General features: G+C 37.5%; 1 protein-coding gene across 1 annotated transcript in view; it reads left to right on the plus strand.

Annotated features, from left to right (window-relative positions):
- Positions 1 to 504: 504 nt before the first annotated feature.
- LOC149846895 (phospholipid:diacylglycerol acyltransferase 1-like) overlaps positions 505 to 15,040 on the plus strand; it is a 33,747-nt gene continuing 19,211 nt past the window's right edge. Inside the window, exons 1-3 of the mRNA XM_089996649.1 lie at positions 505 to 1,062; positions 2,634 to 2,856; positions 3,008 to 3,291. Coding sequence (XP_089852775.1) covers positions 644 to 1,062; positions 2,634 to 2,856; positions 3,008 to 3,291 — 926 coding nt within the window. The 5' untranslated portion in view covers positions 505 to 643. The remainder of the gene's footprint in view (positions 1,063 to 2,633; positions 2,857 to 3,007; positions 3,292 to 15,040) is intronic.

Here is a 15,040-nt window from a genome sequence, read left to right on the forward strand (position 1 = left end):
AACTGGAAGAGAATAATTCTATATATTGATCCAAAAGAAAAAGAGACGAAATAAGAAAAATCTTCAGCTTATCTCGGTGGACGTAGGCCTAATAAGCCGAACCACGTAAAATTGCTGGACTCGTTTTATTTACTGCACTTGCTTTTTGTTTTAGATTGAGTTGAGAAAGCTTGAACCTACGACTTCTAGCTCAATATAGCATCCAATATTTATATACAGGGTTAATATTCATAACCTTTGTCACATAAACACTTCAACTTTTGCGGACGCCGTGTCTCCTCATACAGTATTCTTAATAACAAGCTGCGCCCAAAAAGAGAACAGAAAAAAAGGAAAAGAAAAGAAAAGTAGCGTGTCTCGTGTCCTTATCATCGTGTCAATGCGAATAAAAATTAAATTACCTGAAGCAACAGCGTTAAAGAAGCTTATTACAATTTACATTTGGGCATTTAGAGACTTCCCAAATCCCAACTACTTAACGAACTTCCCCTCCGCCACACGTTGGAACTCCCTCGGCCATCGCTAACATCTCTCTCTCTCTCTCTCACACACACACACAGAGAGTAACGAACGAACCAGGAGAGAGCGAAACAAGAAAGCGCTAGGGTTTCTGCGATCTGGAAGGCGAGAGGAAGAGGAGCCGATGTCGATGCTGAGGCGGAGGAAGGGCGGAGATAAGCCGGAGCCGTCGCCTCCCCGGCTGCAGCAGGAGGAGGAGGAGGAGGAGGTGAAGGGGAGGAAGGAGAGGAAGCAGAAGTGGTCGTGCATCGACAGTTGCTGCTGGTTCATCGGGGTCGTCTGCTCGGTTTGGTGGCTCCTCATCTGCCTGTACAACGCCATGCCCGCCTCCTTCCCCCAGTACGTCACGGAGGCCATCACCGGCACCATGCCCGACCCCCCCGGCGTCAAGCTGCAGAAGGAGGGGCTCTCTGCCCGCCACCCCGTCGTCTTCGTCCCCGGAATCGTCACCGGCGGCCTCGAGATCTGGGAGGGCCACCCCTGCGCCGACGGCCTCTTCCGCAAGCGCCTCTGGGGAGGCACCTTCGGCGAGGTCTACAAGAGGTGCTCCCTTTTCATCCCACCATGCTCTCTTCGTTCCCCCTTTATTTTCCCCTTTTTTTCGGTGTTTGATGGTATTAGGGAAGGAAAGTTCCGAGTGTATGTTTGATTCCCACGTTTCTTACTTTTGGGATGCGGATTATGATTTAGCTTCGATTGAGTTCTTTTTTACTGTCTTTGTTTGGATCCGTGATCCCTTGCTTGACAATCCCGGGAATCTAGTGTTTGTTCACTAAAATATTCGTTTTTTTCGTTGTTTGCCTTTTAGAAAGCAGAGAAACGAAAAACATGAATATGGAAAGACTTACCAAAAACAGCAGTAGGAAGAGGGTGCCTGTGGAGATTTTGAGTTTTGACTGAAAGATTTTGTGTGATAAAGAAGGTTTCTTTGGGAGTGGAAGTTGAGTTGTTCAACTTTTTCCCTTACCGATTCTGATTTTTAGCTGTTTGTAATAGTCTATGAGGCCTGCCCACAAGGGCTTCGCTCATCTGGTACGGGCGACTTGTGAATGTCACCAACTTGACGGGACGTCACAAGTTTGAAACCCACGGGTGGCGTCCCTTGCTGCAAGGTCGAAGCTGGTGTGGACTCCCAGGTGGGCAGGGGGGACCTCAAGGGTTTTACCAACCAGAGGCCAGCCAATGCGCAGTAGGTGGTGGTGGTGGTGGTGTGTGTGTGTGTGTGTGTGTGTGGAGGGGGGTGGGGGTGGGAGGGATCGGTTGGAGGCTGTCAACTAATTTAAGGCTCCTTACAGAATTCTTCAAATGAAGAAACTAGGTGGGTCTATGGAAGTACTTTGATTGATATATACCCTGAGGATTGGGACAGTGAGTTAAGAGTCTGTGAGTTATGTACTCTATACATGCCTATGAAAAGACGAAAAGGAGGAGCAACTTGTGGTTGTCTGGGTGGTGGATTTCATGATAACTCCTGTGGTGATCCATAGCCAAATAGGAAATTACTGGCAGGAAGAAGGTTGATAGAGGAGATAAGTGGAACGTTTCAAGAACCCCCAATCCTTCTTGTGTAGGGGTACAGACCATGGACCAACGGGGGGCTCCCCTTGTCTGGTAGGAGCAGTTAGTGCATGTCACTTTGTGTCCGGAGACGTTGAAAGTTCAAATCCCAATGGTATGTTTGTATACCTGGTGGGGGTCTGCCTAACCCCAGCTTGCCTATAAAAAAAGAGGGTTACAGACCATGGTTTTCTACCTATCTTGGAAAAAAAATTACTTGGTAAAAATGTTTTCTGCTGAATTACAACTATGAACTGCATGTGCATCTGATGATTCTGATCAGTTGGTTGGCCTGGTTTTATAACTGCAGTTGCATCTTGAGGTCTTTTTATTGTTTCTTTTAGCTGTCTGTAGAATTATCAGTTCAAAAGGTTTTCTAAGCTACAACATCATATAATGCTGGGTTCAGCCAACATCATAGTAATATTGTTGAGCGTTTATTATCTATTGGCAGTTAAGCTGCAGATTGTTATAAATCATGTCATGCATTTAGTCTGATTGGTACTCGTGCAAACTCAGATGCTATTCATTATTCAGTTGGCTTGACTTTTTCACAGACCATTATGCTGGGTTGACCATATGTCTCTGGATAATGAAACTGGGCTGGACAAATCTGGTATCAGAGTGAGGCCAGTTACTGGGCTTGTTGCGGCAGATTACTTTGCTCCTGGTTACTTTGTCTGGGCTGTGCTAATTGCAAATTTGGCCCGTATTGGATATGAGGAGAAAACCATGTATATGGCTGCATATGACTGGAGACTTTCCTTTCAGAACACTGAGGTACTTACAGCTGTGCAGATACACATAGACATGGGTGCACACACACATGGACATGCACCTGTTCAGAAAATCTGTTCAGTTCTTTTTCTTGCTCTTACATAGGTTTATTGTACTTTAATCCTTTATAATCTGCCATAAATTGACTGGACAGGTCCGTGATCAAACTCTTAGTCGTATTAAAAGCAATATCGAACTCATGGTAGCAACAAATGGTGGCAAAAAGGTGGTGGTTATTCCACATTCAATGGGTGTTCTATACTTCCTTCATTTCATGAAGTGGGTTGAAGCACCTGCTCCGATGGGTGGAGGAGGTGGTTCTGATTGGTGTGCAAAGCATATAAAGACAGTGATGAACATTGGAGGACCATTCTTGGGTGTTCCAAAAGCAATTGCTGGGCTTTTCTCTGCTGAGGCTAAGGATGTAGCTGTGGCCAGGTAACTTGGTGGAACTATCAAGTCATGTTTTACATGATCCATATATACTAGCTCTGTTAAAATATGTTGATCCTTAAATGTACATATATATATTTATATATATATATATATATAAAGATACGTATACATATATATATATATATATGTATACATATCTCTATTTATATATATATAAATATATATTTTATCTTCCTAAAATACCCTCAAGGGTATTCTTGTAAATTAGCATTTTACGCATATTCCAATTGGAATATGCATTGTAATTTTTGTTTTATTTTTATTTTTTGTTTTTTATATTTTTGGATTTCGTACCACATTGGGGGCCTCCCAAAAGTGACGTTGGGAGCCCCCAACGGTCACAAATGTGACCGTTGGGGGCTCTCCAACGTCCCCTTTGGGAGCCCCCAAGGTGGTCCCTTTTCATGCTTATAAATAGGGGATTTCCCCTTTGTATTTCGTATTCTTGAAGGAGCTTATGCTCCATTGTAATGGGGTTTTTACCCCTTCTCCATTATTCTTCAATGATATGCAACTTATGACTTTATGTCATATTTTTCCCTTTTTATGGGTTTTATGTGTTAGCACATTATGTGCTTATGTTGTTTCCCTTTAATGGGTATATTTGCACTCCACGTGCATAAGTATGGGTTCATTATTGAACCCAATGTATTCCAAGTCACTTTCTAACATGGTATCAGAGCGAGGTCACGATGGGGTTGTCCTTTGGTGCAACGGAAAGCGTGTCGCTCAAGAAATGGTGAAGTATTCATTGCTCTTCCTTTTTGCTTTGAAGTTATTCGGTATGTATCCCTTTTCTTAAAGTATTATGCATTTGAAAATATGTTTCTTGCATATAGTTTGTTCGTTTAATGGTTATGATAGTTGAATTATGTCTTTTCACATTTCGTGTGCTCGTATATTTTAAAATTATCTCCCTCAAATTTGGTGAACTCGTTTGTTGTTCAAATATATAATTTGTGTTTATCGAACTATCTCATGATTGACCTATAAGTTAATTTTTAAAATTATATATATGATTTCTTGCTAGAGTAATGATCTTTGCTTAAAATTTCTTTACTCTCATATGAACCCTAATTTGATTTGAGTTCCTCTTTTGATTATGAATTTTAGTGCATTTTTTGAAAAATTTGATATAATCCTTATATGAAAATCTCTCACATCTAAAAATCTTTGTTGAATCCTAAAGTAGTTCTTGTTAATGATAACTTATAAGAACTCCTAAAAGTTTTTCAATGTTTCTTTTTTGAAAAATTGTTTATGATAAACCATTAGGAAAGATTTTTTTTAAAGGAATTTCTCACACTACATAGAGTGCATAGTTCATCTTTTGCATCCTTTTGGTATAAATGATTTCATTTTTATAAACTTGTTGGTTTGTATTTTTCATAAGGTTTCGAAACCTCTTAATAATATCTTTTAAAATGCCTACATTGGCCATAATATGGTTTTCTTTGTCCTCAATTGCAATTGTTAAAGTTTGAGAATTTCAAGCATTGCTCTTTTTATAAAGTGCATACTTGCTCACTTTTGTGTATTTTTGTGTTTTGTGCACATTTGTTTCTCAAATATTTGCGCTTGTATGCATTCCCTCTTTTTTATGAAATACATGCCTTAGTGCATGTTTGTTTACACCTTGGTGTGTATTTGTTCAAGTATTGTATGAGTGCCTTCGTGCACATCTTTTATAAAGCCTTTTGTGCTCACATGTGTATTGTCTCTTCGTAGACATTTTTGCATTATGGAGCCTTTATGCACATTTATTTTTGTGAAAAATATAATGAATTTAGATATTGAGTCATTTTTAAATCATTGTAAGTGCTTTTAGCACTTTGAATGTTTCCGCATATCTCATCACAATCAAAGGTTTTTTAAAAATTGTTGTATGGGATTTAATCCCAAATTTATAAATTTTCAAGTGTTTTAAATATTCATTCCTTGAGTATTGTGTTAAAGCCTTCTTTGTGAACCATTACGGTTCTTATGATTTCTTTGATTAAAAGCTTGATTGTCTTGATGAATTCTTTATGTTGTTGTGTTTATTGCTTAATAAGTCCTTTTTGGTATAAATGACTTGTTTGAAGATTAAGCATAATTTGTGTTTATGCAAAATTGTTGTTATAAAGCACATTATTGATTATTGGACCTTTTGATTCAATTTTTTAATCGGTTCTCTTTTCTTTAAAAAATGATTCCTTAAGTGTTTATTGCCTTTTTGTGGCATTTATATTTGTCCATCACATGTTATTTAATGTATCTTTTATTTGGCCTTATTATTGTTATATTAGAGATGTTTGTTGAGGTGAGTTATGGGCACCTCGTGTTATATCATTTTAGTTTGTCCACCTTCCATATTATAGATGGTTGTTGAGGTGAGTTATGGGCACCTTGAGACTCTAAAATGATTTGTTGTATGATCTCTAATTATGAGTGTGTCATTCATTTTTTCTCTTGTGGCCATTGATATTATGGATGCTTCTATGTAAATGTGATGGACATATGGTGTTTTAAAACCTTAAATGTTTTAAGGTATATTAAAAATCAAGGGTTTTGGGATTATTGCCCAACCTTTTCTTGTTTATGAATCTTATGAGTGCATTTGCACATTTATGATTTTGTGTTCTTGTGATTTTGCATAAGTATTCTAAGTGTTCTTGGTGTGTGTATGTTCACACATTTGTATGTTCTCAAGAATTTTATTTTATCGATTATAGTATCTTGTTGAAGATATTTTTTACATGCATGTTATTGTTATGAGAATTCATTTAAAAAGGAGTATTGTTTTATTCGAGGTTTATTTTCATTACAAGTTTATTGCCTCAAAAGTCTTTTCCTTTTATGCCCATTATCTAAGTGTCATCATATGTAGACAAGAATTTTATTACACCTTCGTGTGTTTTTAGCCCTTTGTTGGCTTTTGCTCTCTTGGTCTAGTAGCTGAACACACTTGTCTTGAGTGTTTTTATATGTAGACAAGTCACGTTGATTCACACCATGGTGTGTGATTTTTAGCCTATGTTGGCGTTTGTGTCCTTGTTCTAGTCGCTTAAGATGTATGCCCATGGTTGGCTTATTTCACTCATTTCAAGTGCTATCATATGTAGACAAGAGATGTATTATGTTTTAAGCCCATGGTTGGCTTATTACTCTTGTTCTAGTAGCTGAACATACTTGGTTTTAAGTGTATTTTTTACGTAGACAAGAGATACTTTTTAGTCCATGTTGGCATGTATTCTCTTGTTCTTGTCGTAGATGCACTTATTTCAAGTATTATTATATGTAGACAAGAGGTTCTTTTACACACCTTTGTGTGTGTCTTTGGCCTTTAATGACTTTATATTCTTGATCTAGTAGCTTATACACTTGATTTATGGGTTTTGGAGGACTAATGAGGAAGATGTTTGTAATGGATAAACTATTGTTGAAATTTGCAAAATTTCATTCATGACTTGTGTTTTTCAAGCAAATCATATTTTTGATATGCATATCAAGTTGATTTCTTAGCATTTAATCTATATATTAAGTGCTTATGGTTTTTGCCACCCTTATATGCAAAATGTGTATTAAGTATGTATTTCATAAATGATTTTAAAACCAAGTATGCTTGTGAACTCTTGGGTTTATTTTGCCTAAAGTATGCTTGGAGACTTTGTTTCTCTTGTTTGACACTTCAGTACATGTTTGAAGCATGTTCATTAATGAGTTCTTTGAGTATTAATTCATTTCATGATAAGTATATGCATATGCTCTTTATGGCCTTTTTGGGCCCTCATTCAATAATGTTTATGTATATCATGCCTCTTCGTAGGCTTATTGTGGTGTCCCTTAGTGGACCATTTTGTTATTCCCCATTATGGGGTTATATTTGTCCAACGTTGGACCTTATGAATGCATTATGCATTCTTGCAATTTATTTCTACATAATTTGCTTCCGCTCATTTTGTTTTAAACATGATATATGATTTTGAAACTTTGGTGTCATTTTTGCATAATTTGCATATCTTCTAACCTGTGCTAGTTAGAAATGTTCCATTTGAATAAAAGTACAAAGATTTGTTTTACTTGTTTCTTTGTTGTTATTTCACAGGATCTTGGAGATAGGACAAAGAGAAGTACCCTGGATAGTTCGGGAAATTTGAAGACAATAGGAGGAAGGCCTTTTCAAGTTCCATTGCATCCTTGCCGGAGCCTCTTGGAGTCTTGCCCTTTGTTCAATCTTTTCGTTTCCCCGCAAAGATTGAGGGGGGGTGTTAAAATATGTTGATCCTTAAATGTACATATATATATTTATATATATATATATAAAGATACGTATACATATATATATATATATATATACATATCTCTATTTATATATATATAAATATATATTTTATCTTCCTAAAATACCCTCAAGGGTATTCTTGTAAATTAGCATTTTACGCATATTCCAATTGGAATATGCATTGTAATTTTTGTTTTATTTTTATTTTTTGTTTTTTATATTTTTGGATTTCGTACCACATTGGGGGCCTCCCAAAAGTGACGTTGGGAGCCCCCAACGGTCACAAATGTGACCGTTGGGGGCTCTCCAACGTCCCCTTTGGGAGCCCCCAAGGTGGTCCCTTTTCATGCTTATAAATAGGGGATTTCCCCTTTGTATTTCGTATTCTTGAGGGAGCTTATGCTCCATTGTAATGGGGTTTTTACCCCTTCTCCATTATTCTTCAATGATATGCAACTTATGACTTTATGTCATATTTTTCCCTTTTTATGGGTTTTATGTGTTAGCACATTATGTGCTTATGTTGTTTCCCTTTAATGGGTATATTTGCACTCCACGTGCATAAGTATGGGTTCATTATTGAACCCAATGTATTCCAAGTCACTTTCTAACAAGCTCAACAGGTGCTCCTGTGCTGGTCTCAATCTTTTCAATCCAGTGAAACTGTATTACTTAGGAATGTGTGTTTTGCTTGGCGTTTGTTGAAAAGTTTACTTGCTAATTGCTTTCTTTAGAAACTTTTGATGATAATCCTGTGGAATTTTCCTGGTCTTAAGGTCCGCATAGAACCTAACCACATTTTGTGGAGTTGGTCATCTTCTCATGTTTGAAACTGATTGACTAATGTGGATTTTGGTGCTCTCAATGATCATCATATGTATTGTTGATAAATAAAGTTGTCAGAAAAGAAATAATGTCATAAATAAGGCTAAAAAAAGAAATTGTTAACTAAATTATTTTCAGTTAACAAAAATTGAGAATGGCAATAGGATTTGTGAACAAACAGAAGGATTGGGGGGAGGAGGAAACAAAAAAAGTGATCATAATCATGCAAATGTTTGTGGCAAATCCTGTTCTTATAAATCTATGTCATATACAAACAAGTCTATGTATTCGTCATGTGGACTTGGACAAGTGCGACATAAGGTTAGATAAAGTTTTTAGAAACCTAGTCGGTGAACGAGTGACTCGCCTGAGTTGACAGGATCATCACCTCACCCGATCAAACCAGTAGGTTTCTACCAAAACTTGGACAAGTCACAAATTGATTCAGCCAAGTCAGTCGTAACTTAGACAAGTCACAGATTGACCTGGCCAAGGTACTGGGTTGGGTTGACCACCCAAAACTTGAATGTCACAAGTTGATTCAGCCAAAGTCGGTTGTGACTTGAATGAGTCAGGGTTGACCATCCGGGTCACTGTGTTAACCCATCCATCAGTATGTTGATCCATTCTTTCACTAAGTTCTATGCACAAGCACACACAGACAACGAGAAGTTAACGTGACCTAGCCTAGTTCACTCAACAGTCATGAGCCAACCAAAGCCGAGTCTGGATCCAACTCTCCGGGTTTTAGTCCTTGGGTAAGATTAACCTATGAATCCCTTATGCTTTAGCATCTTTGAAATTGATAATCCATATATTCGTTCCAACTAGTTTCTCTACCAATAACAATTAAGCTCCATTTTCTACCGTTGGTCTCAGTCTGTTCCCAAGCCCGGATAAAGGAGGAGGGTTGCGGTAGGCCTGTGACAGCCAGCATAAAAACTTTGTCATATCCTATGAAAATGAACCAATATGAGAATTTCGTTGGGGCGTTCCCTACTGAGCGACGCGCTGTACTCTCTAGGCCCGGAGGCAGTGATAAATGTGCAAGGGTTGCTAGGTCGTCGCCCAGAAGCGACGCGTCACACCGGCGCCCGGGTGTGGTGTCAAATAGGCAAGGGTTCCCTCACTTTGTTGGACGGGTGGGGGTAAAGAAGTTAGTCCAAGACCATAAAATTAGGTTAGCCACTTGGAACATAGGGTCTTTAACTGGTAAGTTGGTAGAGTTAGTAGATGTTATGTGTAGGAGAAAGATTGATATTTTATGTCTTCAAGAGACCAAATGGGTAGGTGAGAAAGCTAAAGTGATAGAACCTTGGGGATATAAGATTTGGTATACAGGAATAAATAGGAATAGGAATGGAGTAGGGATTGTTATGAGTCGTCAGTTTATAGATAATGTAGTTGAGGTCCGTAGGAAGGGTGATAGAATTTTACTTATTAAATTAGTATTAGGTACGGATATTATTAATATTATTAGTGTTTATGCACCTCAAGTAGGTTTAGATGATTCCATTAAGCATCAATTTTGGGAAGATTTAGATGGAGTAGTACAAGAGACATCTTATGGATAAAAGCTTTTCATCGGCGGTGACCTTAATGGACATGTAGGCATTAGTAGGGATGGATTTGAGAATATCCATGGAGGCTATGGTATAGGAGAAAGAAATGAAAGTGGAGAAAGGATTTTAGATTTTTGTTTGTCCTATGATATGATCTTAGCAAACACTTGGTTTAGGAAGAGGGAGTCTCACCTAGTAACATTTAAAAGTGGGGTTAATACGAGTCAAATAGATTTTTTCCTACTTAGAAAGAGAGATAGGGGTTGTTGCATCGATTGTAAGGTTATACCAGGAGAAAGTGTAGCTACACAACATAGAGTCTTAATTTTAGATCTTAGAATTAGACAATGCCGCAAAAGGGATAGACATAGGATAGATCCTAGAATTAAGTGGTGGGCACTGAAAGGAGCTAAACAAGGAATGTTTGTAGAGCAGGTAGTTAAGGAAGTTGATTGGTGTCTCGAGGAGGATTCAGAATCAATGTGGAATAAGATAGCGGGTGGTATGAGAAAAGTAGCTAAGGAGGTATTGGGTGAGTCTAAAGGCGGTGCACCACTAGGTAAGGATACATCATGGTGGAACGAGGATGTCAAATTAGCTATTAAGGTTAAAAGAGAGTGTTATAGAAATCTAAGTAAGAGTCGTGATAATGAGAATTTGGAGAAGTATATGATAGCAAAGAAGGAAGCTAAAAAAGTTGTTCGAAACGCGAGGGCTAAGGTATATAAGGAGGTTTATGACAAGTTGGATACCAAAGAAGGCGAGAAGGATATTTATAGGCTTGCAAAGATGAGAGATAGGAAATCGAAGGATTTGGGTATGGTTAGATGTATCAAAGATGAAACGCAAAGGGTTTTAGTCAAAGATGAGGAGATTAAGGAGAGATGGAAAGATTATTTTGATAAGCTATTTAATGATAGTCATGCTCAAGATCTTGGAGACTTCTCCATTCCTTTTCATGAGATAAATCGTGACTTCATGCGCAAGATTCAAAAGAAAGAAATTGCAGAGGCTTTGAAGAAAATGAAATCAAGAAGGGCAGTTGGCCCAGATGGTATACCTATCGAGGCTTGGAAATGCTTGGGAGAGAAAGGTTTAGAATGGTTGACAAATCTTTTTAACTTGATTTGGCGAACAAATAAGATGCCTAATGAGTGGAGGAAGAGTACTTTGGTGCCTTTATATAAGAATAAGGGTGATATACAAGATTGCACAAACTATCGTGGTATAAAACTCATGAGTCATACTATGAAACTTTGGGAGAGGGTGATTGAGTCTAGGTTGAGGAAGGTTGTCATGATATCGGAGAATCAATTTGGTTTTATGCCTGGAAGATCAACTATGGAAGCTATACATCTTCTTAGACAACTTATTGAAAGATATAGAGAGATGAACAAAGATTTGCATATGGTTTTTATTGATTTAGAGAAGGCATACGATAGAGTACCTAGGGACGTTCTCTGGTGGACAATGATGAAGAAAGGTGTTTCTCTCAAGTACATTAGTATAATTAAAGATATGTATGAAGGAGTAGTAACCAATGTCCGCACTTGTGGAGGGGTGACAACCAATTTTCCGATAACGGTTGGGTTACATCAAGGATCTGCTTTAAGCCCTTTCCTATTTGCGATAGTGATGGATGAACTTACGAGATCAATTCAAGAAAATGTACCGTGGTGTATGTTGTTTGCTGATGATATTGTTTTGATTGATGAGTCTAGAGCTGGGGTTAATGCTAAGTTAGAATTATGGAGACAGACATTGGAAGCTAGAGGTTTTAAGTTGAGTAAGAGTAAGACTGAATATATGGAATGTCGGTTTAGTAAGCAACGAAGTAGTGATGGGAGTGTAGTGAAGCTTGGTGAGCAAGATATACCGGTGAATGATTATTTCAAATATTTGGGATCCATCATTCAAAAGTATGGAGAAATTGATGGAGATGTAAATCATAGGATAAAGGTTGGGTGGATGAAATGGAAAAGTGCTACTGGAGTGCTGTGCGATCGTAGAATGCCATTGCGGTTGAAGGGAAAGTTTTATAGGACGACTATTAGACCCGCTTTACTATATGGTACGGAATGTTGGGCTGCCAAGAGACATCATATTCAAAAAATGAGTGTAGCTGAGATGCGGATGCTTAGATGGATGTGTGGAAATACAATAAAAGATAAGATTCGGAACGAAGAGATACGTAAGAAGGTAGGTGTTGCACCCATTGAAAATAAGATGCGAGAGAATCGTTTACGGTGGTTTGGACATATTCGGCGAACGCCTAATGATGCTCCAGTTAGAAGGTTGGAGAAATGGGAAAATATATTAGGTAAAAGAGGTCGGGGTAGGCCTAGGAAGACTTGGATGGAGATGATAGGAAAGGATATGAATGCTTTGAACCTCACCGAGGACATGGCGTTGGATAGAAATGATTGGAGGAAAAGGATTCATGTGGAAGACCCAAAATGAATTTCTTTTTGGTTCATATCGCTGACCCCAATTGTTTTGGGATGAAGGCGTAGTTGTTGTTGTTGTTGTTGTGGTCTCAGTCTGTTCCCACCAGGCAAGGAGGAAGAGGCTGTGAAATAACTTATCTGCTGAAGTTGTAAACATGCAGGTAGTTATGTAGAGCTCAGGCTCCTGAGTCACTGCCCTGCTTTTTCTGTTGGCAAGATGTAAACTCTCTAATGTTTGTGCTTCATCTTAGGTTGATAAAGATGTGGCTAGATCTGATAATTTCATACCCCAGATCTTGACTTGGAATGATTGCGCTACTGTCTCCACTTCGTTTTGGGACAACCCATAGCTCATAGGTCAAAATTTCAATAACAATTTGCAATTCACTAAGTTTTTTTTTTGCTGAGATGTGGGCGTGTAACTGCAGCAAGCTTTTGGCTGATGATATTGCTTGAGAACAGCAATACATAAATGTAGCAGATAGAGGTAAGGATGATTTCTGCATAAGAAGGTATGCAGAGAAGATCAGAAGAAGTATAGATTGTCAGGATGATGAGGATTTTTTTAATAGTCCTTTTTTTTGGAGTAATGGATGCATAAGGATGTTGAACAAACAAAGGCAAGAAGGAAATGTTGAAGCGAGGAGAAAGTGCTTGCCACTGCACCCTTCTCATTGGTAGGTTCTTTACAAACACCAGAAGGCTGGAAATTTGTGATGGTTATGCCTGTTTTTCTCAGATTTGCAAAATATCATCCCCTTTTGTTACAAACATTAGTGTCTACCAAAAGTGTGTTAGTTTTTCTACATCTCAGTTTTTTTATTTGATCTTATGGAATTTGATGAGATCAGATCAAAACTGTGATGTTTATTGGGACCCTGTGGAATTGATTGGATTTTTATAGACCTAAAAGCATGATATTTTCTTAATTTGCAAAAAAATAGAAAAGTTAAACATTTCTGCTGTTTCTAAATTTGAGATACTATCCTTTTCCTATTATGACAACAATTTGCAGCAAGTCACTTATGTTAAAGTCTCTCTGTTACCTTTGCTTTAAGTTTGAGATTATAAAGGAATTAGATTCTGGAGAACTTGGACTTCATGGGTTCTGTGATAAATAGAATTATTGCTTGCGTGACCTAATAATTGAGCTCCATAAATCATGCAAGATATTAGTTCCAAAGAACATCTGAACAGCTTTTATGGAATTTAGGATTTATGGAAATAGAAAGTCTGAATGCTATCATATCCACAAGTTTTTCAATATCTGTGTTTGTGTTATGTGGGAGTGGTCTTTCCATGCTTTCAGCTTCAATAGCTGTATTTGTCTTCCATGCTTTATAGAACATCTGTTTTCAGCTTCTTCATCCATGCTCCATTGCTTTTTGTTTCTGGAAGATGTTGTGTTGTCAACAAGTTAATCTTGGCAATATTTTGAAAATATCAGCTTTTTGCGGATTTTTAGTGCCAGCCAATAAAAACGGCAAAATATTATTTTATTTTCAAAGTATCTCTACAATCTATATCTTGCAAATATATCGTATTATTATCGCAAGATATATCAAGAGAAAAGGCTCTGCTGCCATATTTTTCACTGTTTCAATCCCAAAAGAAATTTTTTGGTTGAAGTGACAAAATTTGGAAAATATTCATAAATTTTCTAAAATAAAAATAATCCAACCCACAAATTTTTACTTGATTTGGTTCAAGGACCAAATCAAATTGATCAAATATGTGGGATTTGGGATTTTTAATCTTTTGTTTTAAAAAAGTGTCAAAATAAGGTATTTAGAACCTAAAATGATAATCATTACTTTCCATTATTCAAAATGGCACCATTGTCCAAAAATCATGGACAATGATGTTGATCTGGGGGAGATGTAGAAAAAGCTCAAATTGAGCATCAAGAGTATCAATGTATGTTCCTTATTTTGGAAGGACATTCTGAATTTTTTAAAAATGTTTTAACTTGTGACTTTTTCTAAAACATGTAACCGTTACATGGAAAAATGTGAAAGAATCATTTTTGGTTTCTTAGGGCTTATTCTTTGTGGGTTTGAGAGAATGAGAGAGAAAGAAAGGGAGAGAGGGGACTGGAGGGGTGGACCGTGGTAGGGAAAAATAAAAGGGAGAAGGAAAGCAGGCAGGCAGGAAGGAAGAATGCAAGAGGAGGAAAGTAGAGGTACAAAGGAATATGTATTTTTGATATCTTTTCGTTAGTTTTCTTTATTCTCTTTATTTTTGTATTTTCATTTGTATTTTTTTTTTTAAATTTCAGGGATTTCCCAAGAAAACCACTTTTTGAAAAAACTTGTGAATGATACTGGTGACTATGGTTAATAGGGTGCTGCTATTAGCTTATCGAGTTTATCCATGGAGAAAATGATCCGACAGACCTAAGAGATTTTGGCTTATCACAACCTCTTCATTGCATGTGGATAGAATAAAAAAAAAGTTACAGGAACCTCATATTCAATCCAATGTCACACCTCAAGCCAAATTGGACAATCTACTAACATTGTGTTGCAGCATCTAGTTTTTGTAGAATATGGATAAGATTGTGTAGAATAGGAAGGCTTTAACTCTTCTTTCTGGAGCTATGGCCATTCTCTAGATGCTTTATTGACTATACT

The sequence above is a fragment of the Nuphar pumila genome, chromosome 2 (assembly GCF_984573655.1).
Source record: "Nuphar pumila chromosome 2, dmNupPumi1.hap1.1, whole genome shotgun sequence".
NCBI classification, from domain to species: domain Eukaryota; kingdom Viridiplantae; phylum Streptophyta; class Magnoliopsida; order Nymphaeales; family Nymphaeaceae; genus Nuphar; species Nuphar pumila.